The following is a 15,705-nucleotide window of genomic DNA, read 5'->3' as shown; positions in this document are numbered from 1 at the left end:
TCGTGATCCCCTGTCTGCAATATCAAAAAATATAGAATCGCTCAACGGGGATATCGCCCAATAGGAATATCCCTGTCGCCCAATCGTACTAAACTAAAAGACGCACACGATTTCAGATTGGTATTTCTTCACTGACATATAATTTTTCCCTGCCAGATGGAATTCGTCTTCTGGGGTTCAGATTGCCAAGACAGGAACATTCGGTGTCAGTCATTTAGGCGTTCATGGACAATTAAACCTATATGTATTTTGAAGGCTATATGTAACGAAGTTTTCGGTGTTAATTTGCTCTGAATACTCATTAAGGATAAGTCCTATCTACTGCGAAGCCATTTTTCTCCAGCGCCCCCCATACCGCCCCCCTGAGCCCAGCGCCTCCCATATCGCCCCCTGAGCGCTTCCGCCCCCCTTCAAAGTCGCCAGCGCCCCCTGGGGGGCGCTGGGGGCAAGGCTAAGAACCACTGAACTATAGAATTAGAACTATTACATTCTATAGTTTAATTAAGCATAACCAAACATCGATACAAAAGTTGTTATTTTAACTTAGGCAGAGAGGTGATTATGATTAATTATCCTGATGCGAGGTAGTGGCGTCTGAAATGTATTGATAAACCGATATACAGCATGGTGGGGTTTCTTACAATCACGCTAATGTACATCGACTATCTATTTACTATGTGTGGACACTTCCTACGCAAAGACGAGCAAAGCAAATATGCTACCTCTGACGTAATAATGAGCAGTGGCATTTGAAAATCAGACGTTTCTGCCCTCAATAAATGGTATAATATCTCTTCCTCGTCCACGAGTGTTCAGTTTATGTCACAGTCCTTGTACAAATAAAAAGTAATCGTACTTTCACAAAGAAATCGATTAAATATGGGAAGTAGTCGATTACGATTACGATTACTTCGGGATTTTTTCGAATGTAATCGATTGCGATTACGATTACTTGAAAATGCTGTAATCGTCGTAATCGATTACGATTACTAATCGCGATTACCCCATGTCTGCTTCTGACTATAGACTAATCCACAAATGGATTCCTATTCATCTTTTATTCAGGGCACTTGCATGAATGACACTTCGACTAGTTGCGCCCTTTGTGAGATTTATCACCCCCCTGTCAATCAACCAGCACTAAAGAATGCTTGATATAGGTGTCAGAGAAGCGTCGACAATAATAACCAGTTTGTATCAATATTCGAATGCCCCAGCCGAAAAGAAATCAACTTTGTCAATGCCTAACAACTGAGGCCTTGATTTCTATTTTTACATGGGGCGGTTGGAGGCGAACGGCCAGGAATTGTCAAAACCTCCTTCTTCTGAAACGCTAAAACCCGACCTTCCAAAATACACAAACTGGACACTAACGCTCAGCTACAAATCAACGAGCCCCAGTAACAATCTGTAGCATGTAGCTTAGGGTCGTCAAGTTCAATCGAAGTCGCGGGCCAGACTCGGACATTTAGATCACTCACTGGCCAGACCAGTCAAATGATTACACAATATTACCAACTCCACAATATGTTCACTCTTGCACACCCTCCGAATCGGTCGTCAGTGTTTGCGATCCGCCCCCGACGATGACTAGAAATCACAACTCCGCCGTCAGGCGGGCCCAATGCGGTCCAAATAAGCATACTCGATATTCGCTACCCCGAAGGAAATTTCATCAGAAGCATTTCTCACCACAAACCCAATAAAGGTGCCAGTCAAAACACGCACATTCTTTAGCAGCTACACGCGTGCGTGAACGACACAACACAGTCCTGCGTCCATAATTAAGTTCTATAACCGGTATTTAATTTAAGTTGTATCGACAATCAATCCGCCCTCAGGACGGCTTAGCAAGAGAAATGACTCTGAATGATCAGGCGATCGCTCTCACTCCGAGAACTCAACCCGACTCGCGCTGTGTCCCGACTAGGGGCCTGATCATATTCTGTTTTTGAGTAAATAACATATAAATTCAGTTAAGACCATGCTCGCGTGGATTTTCATACCTGTGTTATCATTAATTACCCAATAATTTTGGAGAACGTAGTGAATGTTACTTTTCAAATCAGGAATCAGAATCATAATTGCTTACTATCCCGCGTAGGTTATATTTGTCGCGAGTATAACTGATTATAATGTAAAGAAGTGACGCTGAATGCCTTTTCATCAACGCGCACCAGAATAGAAGTATCGTTTCCAAGAAAATGCCGCGTTGGCAATATAACTAGAGTGTTACTCTCAAGTAAGCAGTTCGTGCTATGAGAACTTCACATTTCCGTTACTACTTTTTGTCATGTGCACAGCGCTAAGGTATACATTTGCAAGCAAGGTGAGATTTAGTACCATGCGTTTCTGTACCGGCTTAAACCAAATTTAGCCATACCTTTTCGACGGAGCCATACACTTCAGCTTGCGGTCTATAGCAACGTATTTATTTTATAAAATGTATTAGATTCCATATTGGCTAAAGTTAGTGAGCTGTACTAGAGCCTGCGCGGATTGTGTGCACAGATTGAATCACACCAAAATAATATTATGACTTAATAGGGCAGAGTATTTCTAAGATTCGCTATGCTACGGCAGTTTGAAGCTAATTTTTATCATCCCAGATCGTTATGCCGACTTTGCCTACATTTATCGCTCAAGGAAATTTCACCGTACTACTGCAACCATCGCCGGATGCACTCCAGCTACGACGCAGGCCAGTAAAGTTGCGCTACTCTTTTCGAATTTACACTAAACTTGGTTATAACTACTCTATGCAGATGAATTTTCGATCAGAAAATTTCCTCTTCTGTCGCAATTTACGGGGAATGCACCTCAGCTACGATGCAGGCCAGTCATGTTGCGCTACACGTTTGTATAATGACTCTACGCAGACATACACTCCAGATTTGAGGTCGATGCTAATCCACTGCAGCACTGCATCATTATAAAGCCTGAACATTGTAGCGTCCACAGTCATCGCATGAAGCAGGAACACCCCATACTCCCGGATTTACTGCTGATTAGGTAAGAAGTCATTTTTATGTCTATTTAAGACAGTGCTCCTTTGTATACTTTTGATTGTAACGGTTGGAGTTACCACCAGACGGGGTAACTTTTGGTAGAAGAGAATTGTTCACCCCGCTACAGGTCCCAAATATGTGGCCTCCCAAGCCGTTTTCCTTTCTGACACGACTGTGGTGCAATACAACCACTGAACCACTTTCTACTGCACAAAACCAAATTGAAAATGTAGTTTGTTCATGCAGAATAATAACAGGGAGATGTTGAAGTATAACTGCAAGGCACTAACACTCCCGTAAGTACTGTAAGTAGCCAAAATCTACTTGGCCACCCCGAAAAAGTAGACATATTAAACACATACAACATCTCAAAAACGTAATGTGATAGAGCAAAATACACGTCAGATTCGCATTCAGCACCCTCAAACCAAGCATAAATGACCCAAAGAAGTCCGGCGCAAAAAAATCGTGCAGGCAAGTGTTATATATATACCTTGCTCACGAGACATTTGTCCGAACTATTCAGTAGGCCTGACCGTGCCACAACACTGTTGTTATTCTGTACTGTATTTATTGTGCTGGCGTCAATCCAGTCACCACGACAGAAGCTGCTGCCGCCCAGTATTCATTTGCTGTGTAGAGAAATGTGCGTTTTTGCCATTGGTTTATGAACAATATGCCCAAGCCTCTCGGCACATTTAGGAAATTCAACGGCGATGCAACCTCTGCAGTGGAAAGCAATTATACAACTCTCACAAGTCGCAGCGAGTCAATATATTCGCATTATAAATGCAACTTTCTAAGGTTTGCGGCATGTCTGCAATCTTGTCATCAACGCAACCCTGCCGGCCGATTTTACGGCCTAATGAGATTGATCACTTCTAAGTACTCCGCACAATATACTGAAGCTGATTCCGGCAAATTAACGGTCCTTATTTAGATGTACAAATTCGATCTCATCATTAGGAACGTGGATTCGAAACACTATCACGATTTGACGATCAAATCCACTTTCTCGTTATACAAGTTAAGGTGCATTAATCGCATTGATGAGGGCCGCAAGTTGAGCCTGAATTAATCTCTGAATCACTTCTGTGTTTTATATTCTCGAAGCGCGAAGTTAGATAGTGTTTAATTGTGTGCGCCTACTAGTTGGAACATGTTGCAATGCCCGTGACATAAATCCAACTATGCTTCGCGAACATAAGTCGAGAACTGCAGCAATGCACTCGAAACCGGGTCTTAAGATAACAACCAATAGTCGCGATGTGAGTTACTCTATATTAACAAAAACACATTGTGCCGGCGATAAGGGGCCTGACCGGTGGGTCAGGCCCTTATACCATCATAATTTTCATATGTCCCTTGTTTTCTAGAATTGTCGCGCCGCAACAAGTTCCAGCACGCTGCATTGTCCCCCGTAAGTCCATTGTATTTTCAATTTTTGTGTTGCCAGCCTGCATTACGCTGTGACAAAATGTAAATCAATGTGCGAGCATGGCCATTCTTCGTCACCATGCGGTGCAAGTAACGCGATGGCGGATTGGTAATGGTTTTGTTGCAGGCCCAGACTTGACGGATGCTTATTGGGTAGATATAGAATAAATTGTGGTCCCAACCTTATTATTGCCTCGGCGAATTTTGTATAATAGGCCTATGTTACGGGTACGTAAGGCATTGCGTATAATGCTATTATATTTATTGACTCCATTCAGAAATAGACCATTTTTTTTTATGTGTATGTGGGATTTCCAACCATACATTCATAACATGCCCAGGATGGGACTCGCACGTCAATAGCGGCTTATCGTAAAAACCGAAGGCCCTGTAAATAATCCATTTAAACCAGGGTGTGGCATGTTGTGATGTCAATTTTTAATTATATTAGGGAACGTTACATGCGGGACTTGTACCTTCACGTATTCGACACTGCCACATATCTTTCAAAGGATAGAAAGCTCAAAATCCACTACAAAACCGTTTCAAAATCGTTAGGCGACCCATCAAACTCAATACGGCAACACTTTCACAAGCGAGCGTGCGTTATAAGATATGCTGCCACGCCACACCACCTTTCCACAAAGAGGGAAAGTGTCCCGTTGACGATCCGCGACTAATATCGAGATTCCAACACATGCGCGATCTGTTGTAGAATCACTCGAATCAGTACTGATCGGCTGATAAAAATCAAAAAAGGACCGAGTTCAACCAGTTCAAACGTCAAAACTTTCAGAAGGACCTGTGACTCGGAACCTCATCTGTTAGTAGATTGACGAACACAAAATAAGCCTCAAATTGTTCTGAGGCTCAGTAATTCTCCAATATACGTCCCACTTAGACTTGAATATCATATCAATCCTTGATAAATCCTACATATTTTACATCACATTTTCACAATTTGTTTGGAATATGCGCAGTCCGAATCTAAAATGGGGCCGACTCAACACTGATTATTCCAGATTTGGTTTTTCGAAAACAACGTACATATATATTTTTATATTTTTAATCTGCCAAGAGCCATATTTTTCGGTCGTTCATACGAAAGATCCAGAAGTGGGTGGTGTTATAAGTCTGTAGCTACGGAGAATAAACGAATACCATCGGCCCTGTGTAAATGAACACAGCGGTCGACAATCGCCATGAATACTGCAAAAGCAAAATCAACTATTCTTTGCTCTTTCCGCGGCCTTTCTACAATTCACCTATTCACATCCCAGTATAGCACATTGGTTTCCGGTTCTTTTTGTGGAAAACGGACACCTCGCAACCCTATAACTTACATCCTATTCAATTGTCAATTCGTATGCTCGATCATGAATAATACTTATGAACAGGCCGTGTTGACCTGTCATATACTAGGACAGTGGTTCCCAACCTTCTTCATATCGTTACCCCCAAGAAGAAAATGACGGATTGCAATCACCCCTTTTCAATAAATGACAAATTACAGCTTGCACTTAATTAAATCGAAGAACAGCACAGAGATGACGTCATAATGTACACTGAAAGTTACACTGTTAAAAATATCAAGTCCATGCGAAGGCTGATGCTGTTTTCGTGTTATCCAGTGGTCAAATAGAAACAAAGGGTATGATAATAATTGACAGCATCCCTCATGTAATTGTCAATCGCAAAATCATTCAGTTTGATAGAAAACCCTCCTTCATAGCAATAAGTTGAAGGAAATTCAATCACAAGGTTCAATGCCATACGAAGATTGGTTATTCATTTTTGAAGGAGAACCCAGAAGGTTCGAAAATCTTCCCCTCGTTTCTTTAAAGGCATGTTGATGATTTCAAACTTAATTTTACAGACTAGACTAGACCAGCACTACACTTTTCTATACTAACAACTATATTTCTACGATATTGTTAACGCATTATAGGTGTAAAGCTAAACTTAGACGCCCCTTGTTGTCTTTCAATTTGTCAGCCTGCGCAACAATATATGATCCGCCCTACCGCGAAATAAATTAGAATTACCTAGCACTATACTGAACTACATTCGGCCATGTTATTCGTAATCACTAATGGTTACTATGATCTCACAGCAGGCATGGTGAACTAAGTGAAACGAAATATATAGGTCCACAAGCTCGCAAAGACATATGTTAGCCTACATTCATTTTTACGTTTGGAAATACTTTGAACAGTGCAGCGTTATAAGTATAAAAATTTGAATTACCCCCCAGAAATTGGCAAATTACCCCTTTGGGGGTAATTACCCGCTGGTTAAGAACCACTGTGCCAGGAGGTCAAATATAGCTTATCATTTATTTTTTATTGCCATTTTTCATATCTATTTCTTAACCCCTCTGGCATCACCAAGGACTCCTATATTCACGGCGTAGAATGCTATATAGTGCATTTATTAGCCTATATCAAACGAAAGTCGCTAAACATGCAGTGTCTGCTTTGTGTATGATACGCTCCCATGTTTAATACGCACCCTTAAAATAGCATGCAAATTTTAGAAAGGCCTGCACCCATGTATATTACTTGTTCTGCGTCTCAATGGGCGAGTAGTTGCGATTTTAGGGTGCGCTATCATTGCGTATTTGCGATGCAGTTATTAAACGATCATTACTCAATCAGTGGAATATTCTTTGAACGATAGTAGATAGCAGCCAAAGCTCGCAAGGCCGGCAGAGCGATAGTTTCGGCTATCGACACTATATCTTGTACACGAGGTCCATGACAAGTGTGACAGGTCAGGCCAACGATTATGTCGTGCGTACCAGGCCTGCCGATGATGCGACCGATCGCGAAAGCATTTGTATCCAGCGTACATGGCATACTATATGTGCGATTGGGGGGGGCCTGTCGTTGACGTGATGAATTGGCGATTACTGCCGCGTGCGCGCTGCGATCAGTCATAAAGAATCCGATAATTTAACTGCCTCAGTGTTTTGAGTTGGACATCTTCTTAGTATACTTTACATAATAGCATCTTAGCTCATACAACGAAATGGTTTTTAGCTCAGAATTACCCTTTACTGACCGCTATCAATTTTTTTAGCATACTCTCCACGCAAGGTCCGCTGCAACAATTCTATTCGCCTTGGGCACCTCAGAGCAAGATCGGGAAAGATCGGGAGCCACCTCAAGACGTACACCAATCGTCCATTGATCCATACCACAGGTTTGTCTTACACAATTAGTGTTTAGTATTTGATATTTTCCTGGCAATGGCGCACAACATTAGATTGAAGACATAATATTTCAAAAGACACCCCCATTAAAAAAAAACGCTGTTTAAAATACGTTTTGAACAAGGTGTTTCAAAATAACGCCTGATCCAAATGCAATCCCAACGGCAACGCCGATCAGTTACCACGGCAACAGGCGGGATAGCCAGTAGTGTAAAAATTGATCTGGTTTTAATTGGCAATTTGACACTACCCATGACGCGGAAACACGCATATGTGCGTGTTTACGCCCATATTTCCTTGCATTCACCATTCATTGCATTCATCTTCAGGGACCCTCAATGGTGTTCAATTTCTATAAAGTCTTGCGGTTCTATAGCGTTGAAATTCTATAGCTTTACAATTCTCATGGGTCGCTGTTTTTTTCCATTTGTACTATCGTCGTCATGTGTGGCATATGTAACTAATTTCGCCTAGTGCATGGTATTCGTCTAATAGATATCAGGTCCCAAACCCTAAATACAAAATACTTAAAACGCTTGACGCCTGTTAGTTAGCGAGTCCGCAACATCGCGCAAATGCCAACCAACCATCTTTCTACCCCCCTCAACTAAACTGCATTGCGCGCATATCCACCAAATATATATATATATATTTTTTTTTCGTTTTGGCCCATAATAGTCTCGTAGACTAGGTCGCGAAATAGGTTAGTATGTTTGTGTATATCCGCGAATTGACGTCATTCCTGCGCAAGGTGCACATCTACCCTGTGCGATCAAGTCATAATTAACAATTATCGGGAAATGGAGCAATACAGCTCCGACGTTGTTATCATAAGCAAACAATTGTCGCGATGTTAGATCCGGAACCTCATTGTGATGTACGCCGGCAGGGGAATTCGATTAGAGATAGGGCTTCGGAGCTGGAGTCAGTTCTTTAGGGGTAGCGACGGCTTCGACGTATTTCATAAGATGCCATTGTATATGTAATGACCATATCTGCTGAGTTAACATAATTCAACAGCAGGCCTTTTCCCCCCTTTGGCGCTATCGTTCCCGACTAACCATGTTCTTGGGGATTCAACAGCAAGGCAGTCGTATGTTCCATATTCAATTTTCATACATTAGTGCTGAACCTCGGTATGCGAATTACGCCTGTGAATATTGTGGATATTCTGCATACCCGCAATTTCATCATCAGCACAACCTTATTGGCCAATTGTAACGTTAACGAGTACAGTGCCAGTGTTAAAACGCCGCATCAGAATTTTAATGCTGTATACTGTACAGCATTGGCACGAAGCAAAGTGGGTTCCAGTGCAACTATGACGTTAGCGACAACTGACAAGTATTCATTATATCGCCACAAGCCGGCACAGCGGCACCCATGTACCGTTGTCGCATCCGATTTTACTGACGGCCAACAGACTCCAGATTACTATAGATAACCAACTTACGGGTAAATTAATAATCAATTGAACTAGAGGTGGCCAACCTTTTCGGTTGAAGGGCCACATGAAATTGACGAACGAGTGCGTTACCCACTAGCCGCGCAAGGCGCGTAATACTTTCAAAGGCAATATTATTATTACATGGTATATTGTGGTTCGACTGTCTACCGCCCGCTGGGCTCAGTTTGCAAGGACAGGACTATTCGGCATCCGGACATCTCGATATCGAAGATTTCCGCTAAAATGCGATAATCCTTTTGTGCCCATACACTCTTAGAAATATTCGCAGATTTACCCAAATTATACCGGCAAATCTGTCCCGTCAGGTAAATTAACGGTAAATGCCCGTTAAATTAATATACGGGCACGTCGAAAGTAAATTTACTTGTTTTTAGAGGGTAAAAAAAATTACAGATTAAATTCGTAGAAGCAATTTACGGGATAACCAGTATTTCAGATTTACTTTTGGATTTGTAAAAGCAATTTACTGGATAATTATTATTTGCAACATTGCTATTGCACTCACAATTCGATCATTTTACACTCTCACGGTCTTATCAGAGATGAGCATGGATTAGGTTTAGGTTTTGAAAGAACAGGATTTGTGAAGTTTGTCGGATTTGGATTGGATTTGGATCAGACATTTTTTTCGGAACGGATTTGGATTTGGATTGGATTTACCTACTTTCTGGGAGATTGAAATGTCGTGTGGCGAATGGCGACAAACTTTATTCAGATCAGTTTTTAATGTACTTATGGTTACTAAGATATCTTGAATCAAGTGAATCGTTGGTTGTGAAAGAAAATTTTCGAATCCCTCCATTGCATAAATTAGTATTTTTTTTTTCTGAATGATCTTTTCGTATTGGAAAAAAAACACGAGGCTTTTTTTTTTTCTTTTAAAAAAAACTGACCTAGCCGTGTACAATAACAGAGCCAAGGGCGTAGAGAAGGAAGGAAAGAAATTGATCGAAGGGATAGGTCCTTCGTGTGATTGTCTCTCCTAATTCTGATTATCATGTTTTGCCAATAAGACGTCATATTCCGAAGACGCGTCATTTGACTTAGGGTTGACCCAACTACTCAAATATCTCTAAATTATACGGTCTGTGCGCCGGCATCAGATATATCATTGACGAGAATCTCAAATTCGTTGATTTTTTTTTTGACCGCCGCAAGATCCAGATCGGTTGCAATACAGCACCTGGAACGGGTATCGCAAACCAACTCACGTTAGTGATTTAGTTAGCTAGCTATTGCTCCGCAACCTTCGAATGACGCGTAATGAAATAGGTATGGTCCAAATGAATGGTACTGAATCATCTTCGACGTGACGTCGAATTGGCATTACATTTTATAGTAATGGTTTTTGATGTAATTTTCCCTATTCTCTGATTTAAATTAAAATTAGTGTTATAGCTTCAAGGTTTTCTGTTCCAAGTCAACCTAGAAATTAGGGTTGCAGCTGCAGTTATATATATATATTATTTTTTTTAAACTTAGATTGTATTTGTAATAACTATATTTCCAATAGTACAACTCCGAAACTTAATCTTGTTCAGTTCATGTCAAATCATGTTCAGTCTACCAGTCAATCAGGTCCATCAGTTTATTCCTATAAGCACGAGATTGACGAATGTCTCAACAGTAAGTCTCGCTTGTTTTTCACTATGAAGTGTCTCCGCACCATCACCAGGAATGCCTACAACTCAATCAGAATTAATATTAGAAATGGAATTCATTTCGCAAATTAAATAAGAATTCGATTACCGTATGAGCTCTCTGCTCTAATTAGACTACAATTTACTAATCATCCAAGTCTACCCAATCAGAATGATGTTACCGTTTTAGTATCGCCGCTGACATCGATCGTACGTAGGCTAAACGTTTTCTTTATTTGTTACCCTAATACGTTTTTAATTATTGCGGTTTGCGTGACCTAACTCCGTATGTTGAGAAGTTCTCGTGTCAGAACGAAGCCAGGAATTGTTACGTGTTAGCTGCCTGTGATTTGTAAACTAAAAAATCTTTGCCACACGATTATTTGTGACACGAGATCCGATTTCAATCTTTTGCGAATGATATTCAGGACAATCCCGAGGAGAACGAAGTTAAAGAGATTCCCGACAATCCATAGGACAGGGAAGACAAGCTGGGCGAAGCGGCCCACAAGCGAAGATCAAAACTACAGGCCATCCAGGATTTTCTGCATCTCAACTGGGAGGTAACGTGTTATAAATTTTACTATGACTCCCGATCCCTGGCTCAAGGTGCGATTTTCGAAAGATCAGAGGTGTGACCGCAAATTCGAATTCTTCATTATGCAGTACAACATTTCCCGAACCCTTTCGACTTGTAGTTTTTCGTTGACTCCAAAAATCGCCTTCTAGACAGTAGTGGTCACAATTGACCGAGCGCTTCCCCTCACAGCACCTAAGTAGGTTTATCTACTATTTTCACATACCCGAGTGGTCCCTTTATTTATATTACTTACGCGTAGTAATAATTTTAAAGACTCAAGTCGTGCAGCAAAACACAATTTTTTGTGAGTACCGTAAACTAGGGCAACCTTGGACACTAAACAGTAAAAGATTACGGTCGCTAAATTATAGTTTTACGGCGGAATGTGGCCTTATGACCGCGAGTACCCTTGGCACCCTTGGTTTGACCGAATTCAGGATGAACACTTGAGCAATGCTGCAACGTATGGGAAATGCTAAACACGAGTCTGAGCTGTAGCGGTGATTTCCTCAAGAATCATTAGACAGATATCGCAAGCTGAGCACATGCTAGCTCCACCCTGTGTCAAAGAGAACTTCTAAGTCCATGACCAAAGGTCAAATGATGAGAAACATTTGCTTACGGCCTCACACTTTATGATATTACACATCCAGTCAACCTGCCCTGAAGCATAAACCGGCGTATTTATTGTGATAACTATAGTCACCGACTTCTCGGTTCATTTGCGGATCCGGTACATCCCACTACACCCCATCCGAGTGGTACACCCCCTTTTAAATATATTATGGTACACCCTGAGGTGTGCGAAAACCCCGGTTGGAGATCACTGCCTTAGACGATTCGAGGTGCCATGGCACGCTACGCTGCATAGCATAGTGTAATTTTAGATCTAATAAAAAGGTATCTGAGCATAGCAACAACAACTTACACACTTTACAGCGCGAGGGGATAAACACTTTGATGTATTTTAAGGCAGGTATAGTATGAGGCGATTGCGAAAAACAGTAGCTCCAATCACAGGGTAGGGCGGTACGAAATTTGATTATTTATTTGCTACAAATTAACTCCCGAATTCTTGGTAGGTATCGATAAATTTTGAGGTTTTCTTCGCACCGCTCCCGAGTCAATATGACTTCATTTTCGATTTTAATATAGTTTGGCCCTTAGTGATTATATCCCTACATTACAGATACGGGCAGCAGAGGGAGATGATGCGCGCCATATAGAAACACAAATTGGACTCGTGTACCCCTCACTGCAACTACAATCTTGATAGGAAACTCCAGGTCAGTGCACTTCTGTATCCTGTTTGCCCCCTCAATAAGTTATGTAGCAGACAACCAACACTTTAACCACACAAATCTACGTTAACGAGTTATCCGACTCAAACACAACTCCAAAAGCGAACATTCAAACAGTACTAAAGACTTGCGCAAACCTTCTCGCCCCCACCTAATACTATCGAGAAATATCTTTATTACTTATTTCTTTATTAACAGTTTAGTTTTTCCTGCCACGCGATAGTTGTTATACACGATTTTTGGTTATTTCGTCGAGCAACACCTCTAAAATATTTTTGAGACCCGTTATTGCAGTACTTTCTGTAAATAACATATATTAATAAGAATACGACAGACATGCATACTGCGACAATTATGGAATGAATGTTTCCCGGATTTATCAATCCTCCGCCATTGTATAATTTAGTAAAAATGTTTCTTACCGTGTAAGTCCGTTCAAGTATTTGTAAGTTATACAACTCTTCGTAAAAATCAAAATCACTTTGGATCAGTTCGTCATTTACGGCGTCCTGCGACGTGCTGTGTTCATTGAAAATCGTCATCTCTAGTTCTGCGATTTCTGATCCGATTGGCAGAGCCAGTTTGCTGGTAGTTGACGACAAGATCGCCGTGTCGTCCCTCGGATCAATTGTTGTTGGTCCAGATGTGCCATTTGCTGATGAAATTGAAGTGGTTATTTTGGTACTTACCTTTCGATCATGCTGTTGGATTTGGCGATCCGGCCCGGTGATGAAGAGGTGCGTATTCGTCACATAGTACGGCTCTGTTTCGATTGTTCTTCCAGCCCGTTTTATTTCCATCACATCTACGCGGCGTTGCATTGATATTGTGCGTCGATGATTTACGCGCAATGGTTGCGTATAGGGCTTGATTTTTAGGTTAATTTCGAACGTCTCTAGTAGTCGTTTCTAAGTCATTTTTTACACTTCATTTTTCGCACCAATAGTCCGTGCTCCCTTAGAAACCGTACGTAATCACCTACGTTGGGCAACGCTCCCGCTTGAATTGATCGCAATACGTTGTATGTCCTTCCATGAACGCCTACGTAAGCTAAATGGTAGGGCATGTGCAGGTTTTCGCTTTTCGGGTATCTGCTGTTTCTTGGTGGGAAACGCCATTTTTTTTCAACAGCGCGTCGCTAGACGGTTCTCTCCTATCTGTTTCCGTGCTATGGTTAGGCAGGGCGGATAATTTACTTGCTCCATATAAGATCTAGTGAATTTAAAAACCTTCATTTCAATGTTCATGTACAGCACACATCTTATTAAAGTGAAACATTCACACTCCTATCGCACACCCACAATTCAGTGTTCCACACTGGCGCCGTCTCTATTTACGGCGCTTACTACACTTGAACCGAGCCGTGATACAGCAACGCCATCAACGTATATTCATCTTATGAGGATGGGTTTGTATAAACATTGCGTAAACAGCAAGGTCATGTGACGTTGATATGTGAAAAGTGATAAATCACTTTTTTAAGCGATTGTTTACAAACTTTTCGGCACTAGTGAATGAGGTACCCGGAGGTGCTGTCGGCAGCGAATGATCCGTGTGTGGTAGGTTTGAGAGCGGTAGGTTCACTAGATCTAAACATTCGATTAACCATAATTAGTCTGACCAAAAACACTTGGGAGGTGGCAACTGAAATATCAGTTTCAACGTATCGTGATCAAAAGCGTCAAATAGTTGTCACATTTGATGACAGATCTCAGCGAATTGGGACATAATTTTTGATTCAAAATTCGTGAAAGCACTGTATTTGAGCAGTGGATCATTTGCGCCACCATGCGTCTAGTAGAAACCTAGCGTCGGCCGTCATAAATGTATATGATCGAAATAGCGCAAATTCTAATGTTTTTTACTGCATGCCATATGGGATCACTCGATTTTTGTTGCTTTTAACACTAATACGTACCCATAAAAATGAATAATGTGACGCCTTAAGTCAAATTGTAACCATAATAATGAGGAATGTTGTTAACATGCGACCTTTAGATAACGCTCGCAGAAAGATCGTCGACGTTTAAATGCAGGCATGACATTTTTGACGCATGAAGGCCGAAGCTTTCAAGATCGAGATGTTCAGATAGCCGAATAGTCCATCTATTTGCAAAATCGAACCCAGGAATGTACAACAACGAGTTTGTTCTTGGCATTTGCGGTAGATAAATATAGCCGCAAATGCACATAGAATCCTAAATGATGGGACGGGCTTAGCAGTATTGACAAATTTATGCGCAGAAGTACGAATGAGCTTGTCAGCAAGTGCCGTGGTCAGTTGGCGATCACCGGATATCGTTTTGGGGTATCGACTATGTATCTTATTCGCCGGGACGCGTGTGTGGGCTGTTATGTGTGCAGCCTCTACAATGACGAATTATTCCAAGGGTTGATACGATTTAAGTCGGATATGAATTCTACTCTGTGACTGTAGTCATGAGCGCTGACTTTTATTTTTGCATGTGCTGGAGGCAGGCGCGAAGCCAGGGAGTGTCGAAACCCCCTCTTTTTGAAACGCAAAACCCCGTCCTTTTGAAATGATCAAACACTGACAAGTGACGCCGAGGGTATACGAGTGTATGTAGCGTACGAGAATGGCCAGTCTACAGTTGTTGCAAACGAGGAAATGCTCATCTAATCAGTAATTTCTCAAAATTGCGTCAAGCACAGTAGAGATCTGAGTTTGGCGTCGCGGCATTCATTTGCTCATTATAATGTCAGTAGCGCTGCATTGCTGTGTTTCCCGATAACGATTGGCTAAGCCTTGATAGGGTATTGAATTTGTTGACCATGCGCGGGAGTAACTCCCATTATGTAAACGTACATAGGGCCGTTATCTTATTACGCAATCCTAACCTCCAATTAAAGAAAAAGGCGATAAGTTGCACGAGACTAACTCGAAAAGTTTGTTGTGAGCGAATATGGAGGCAAGGACAATATCCGCAATGAATATAGATCGTTACCTTGATTTTAGATCTAGGATAAGACCGACAGATATTCCAAAATGTTAAGGACAATATCCACAATGGATATAGATTGGTATCTTGATTTTAG

The 15,705-nt window shown here is 41.4% G+C and overlaps 3 protein-coding genes across 4 annotated transcripts in view; 2 read left to right on the top strand and 1 right to left on the bottom strand.

Moving 5' to 3' along the window:
* The window catches only part of LOC145453226 (uncharacterized), a 555,138-nt gene that overhangs the window by 281,199 nt on the left and 258,234 nt on the right, over nt 1-15,705 (bottom strand). The window lies entirely within an intron of this gene.
* The window catches only part of LOC145453237 (uncharacterized), a 348,886-nt gene that overhangs the window by 238,853 nt on the left and 94,328 nt on the right, over nt 1-15,705 (top strand). The window lies entirely within an intron of this gene.
* Nucleotides 1,881-15,705, top strand: part of LOC145453260 (uncharacterized) — a 96,582-nt gene continuing 82,757 nt past the window's right edge. Inside the window, exons 1-6 of one of the 2 annotated variants that reach the window (XM_080331257.1) lie at nt 1,881-2,329; nt 2,610-2,701; nt 2,766-3,012; nt 7,527-7,649; nt 11,196-11,330; nt 12,537-14,085. In XM_080331257.1, the coding sequence (XP_080187383.1) occupies nt 2,969-3,012; nt 7,527-7,649; nt 11,196-11,330; nt 12,537-12,573 (339 nt within the window). In that variant the 5' untranslated portion in view covers nt 1,881-2,329; nt 2,610-2,701; nt 2,766-2,968 and the 3' untranslated portion in view covers nt 12,574-14,085. Of the gene's footprint in view, nt 2,330-2,609; nt 3,013-4,384; nt 4,717-7,526; nt 7,650-11,195; nt 11,331-12,536; nt 14,086-15,705 lie in introns of those variants that run through there. The other variant, XR_013919667.1, reaches the window with a different exon arrangement.

The sequence above is a fragment of the Botryllus schlosseri genome, chromosome 13 (assembly GCF_051294905.1).
Source record: "Botryllus schlosseri isolate E-star chromosome 13, Bs_hap1, whole genome shotgun sequence".
In the NCBI taxonomy this organism is placed as follows: domain Eukaryota; kingdom Metazoa; phylum Chordata; class Ascidiacea; order Stolidobranchia; family Styelidae; genus Botryllus; species Botryllus schlosseri.
The sequence above is the reverse complement of the archived record's forward strand: the minus strand, read 5'-3'. Positions and strand labels throughout refer to the sequence as shown.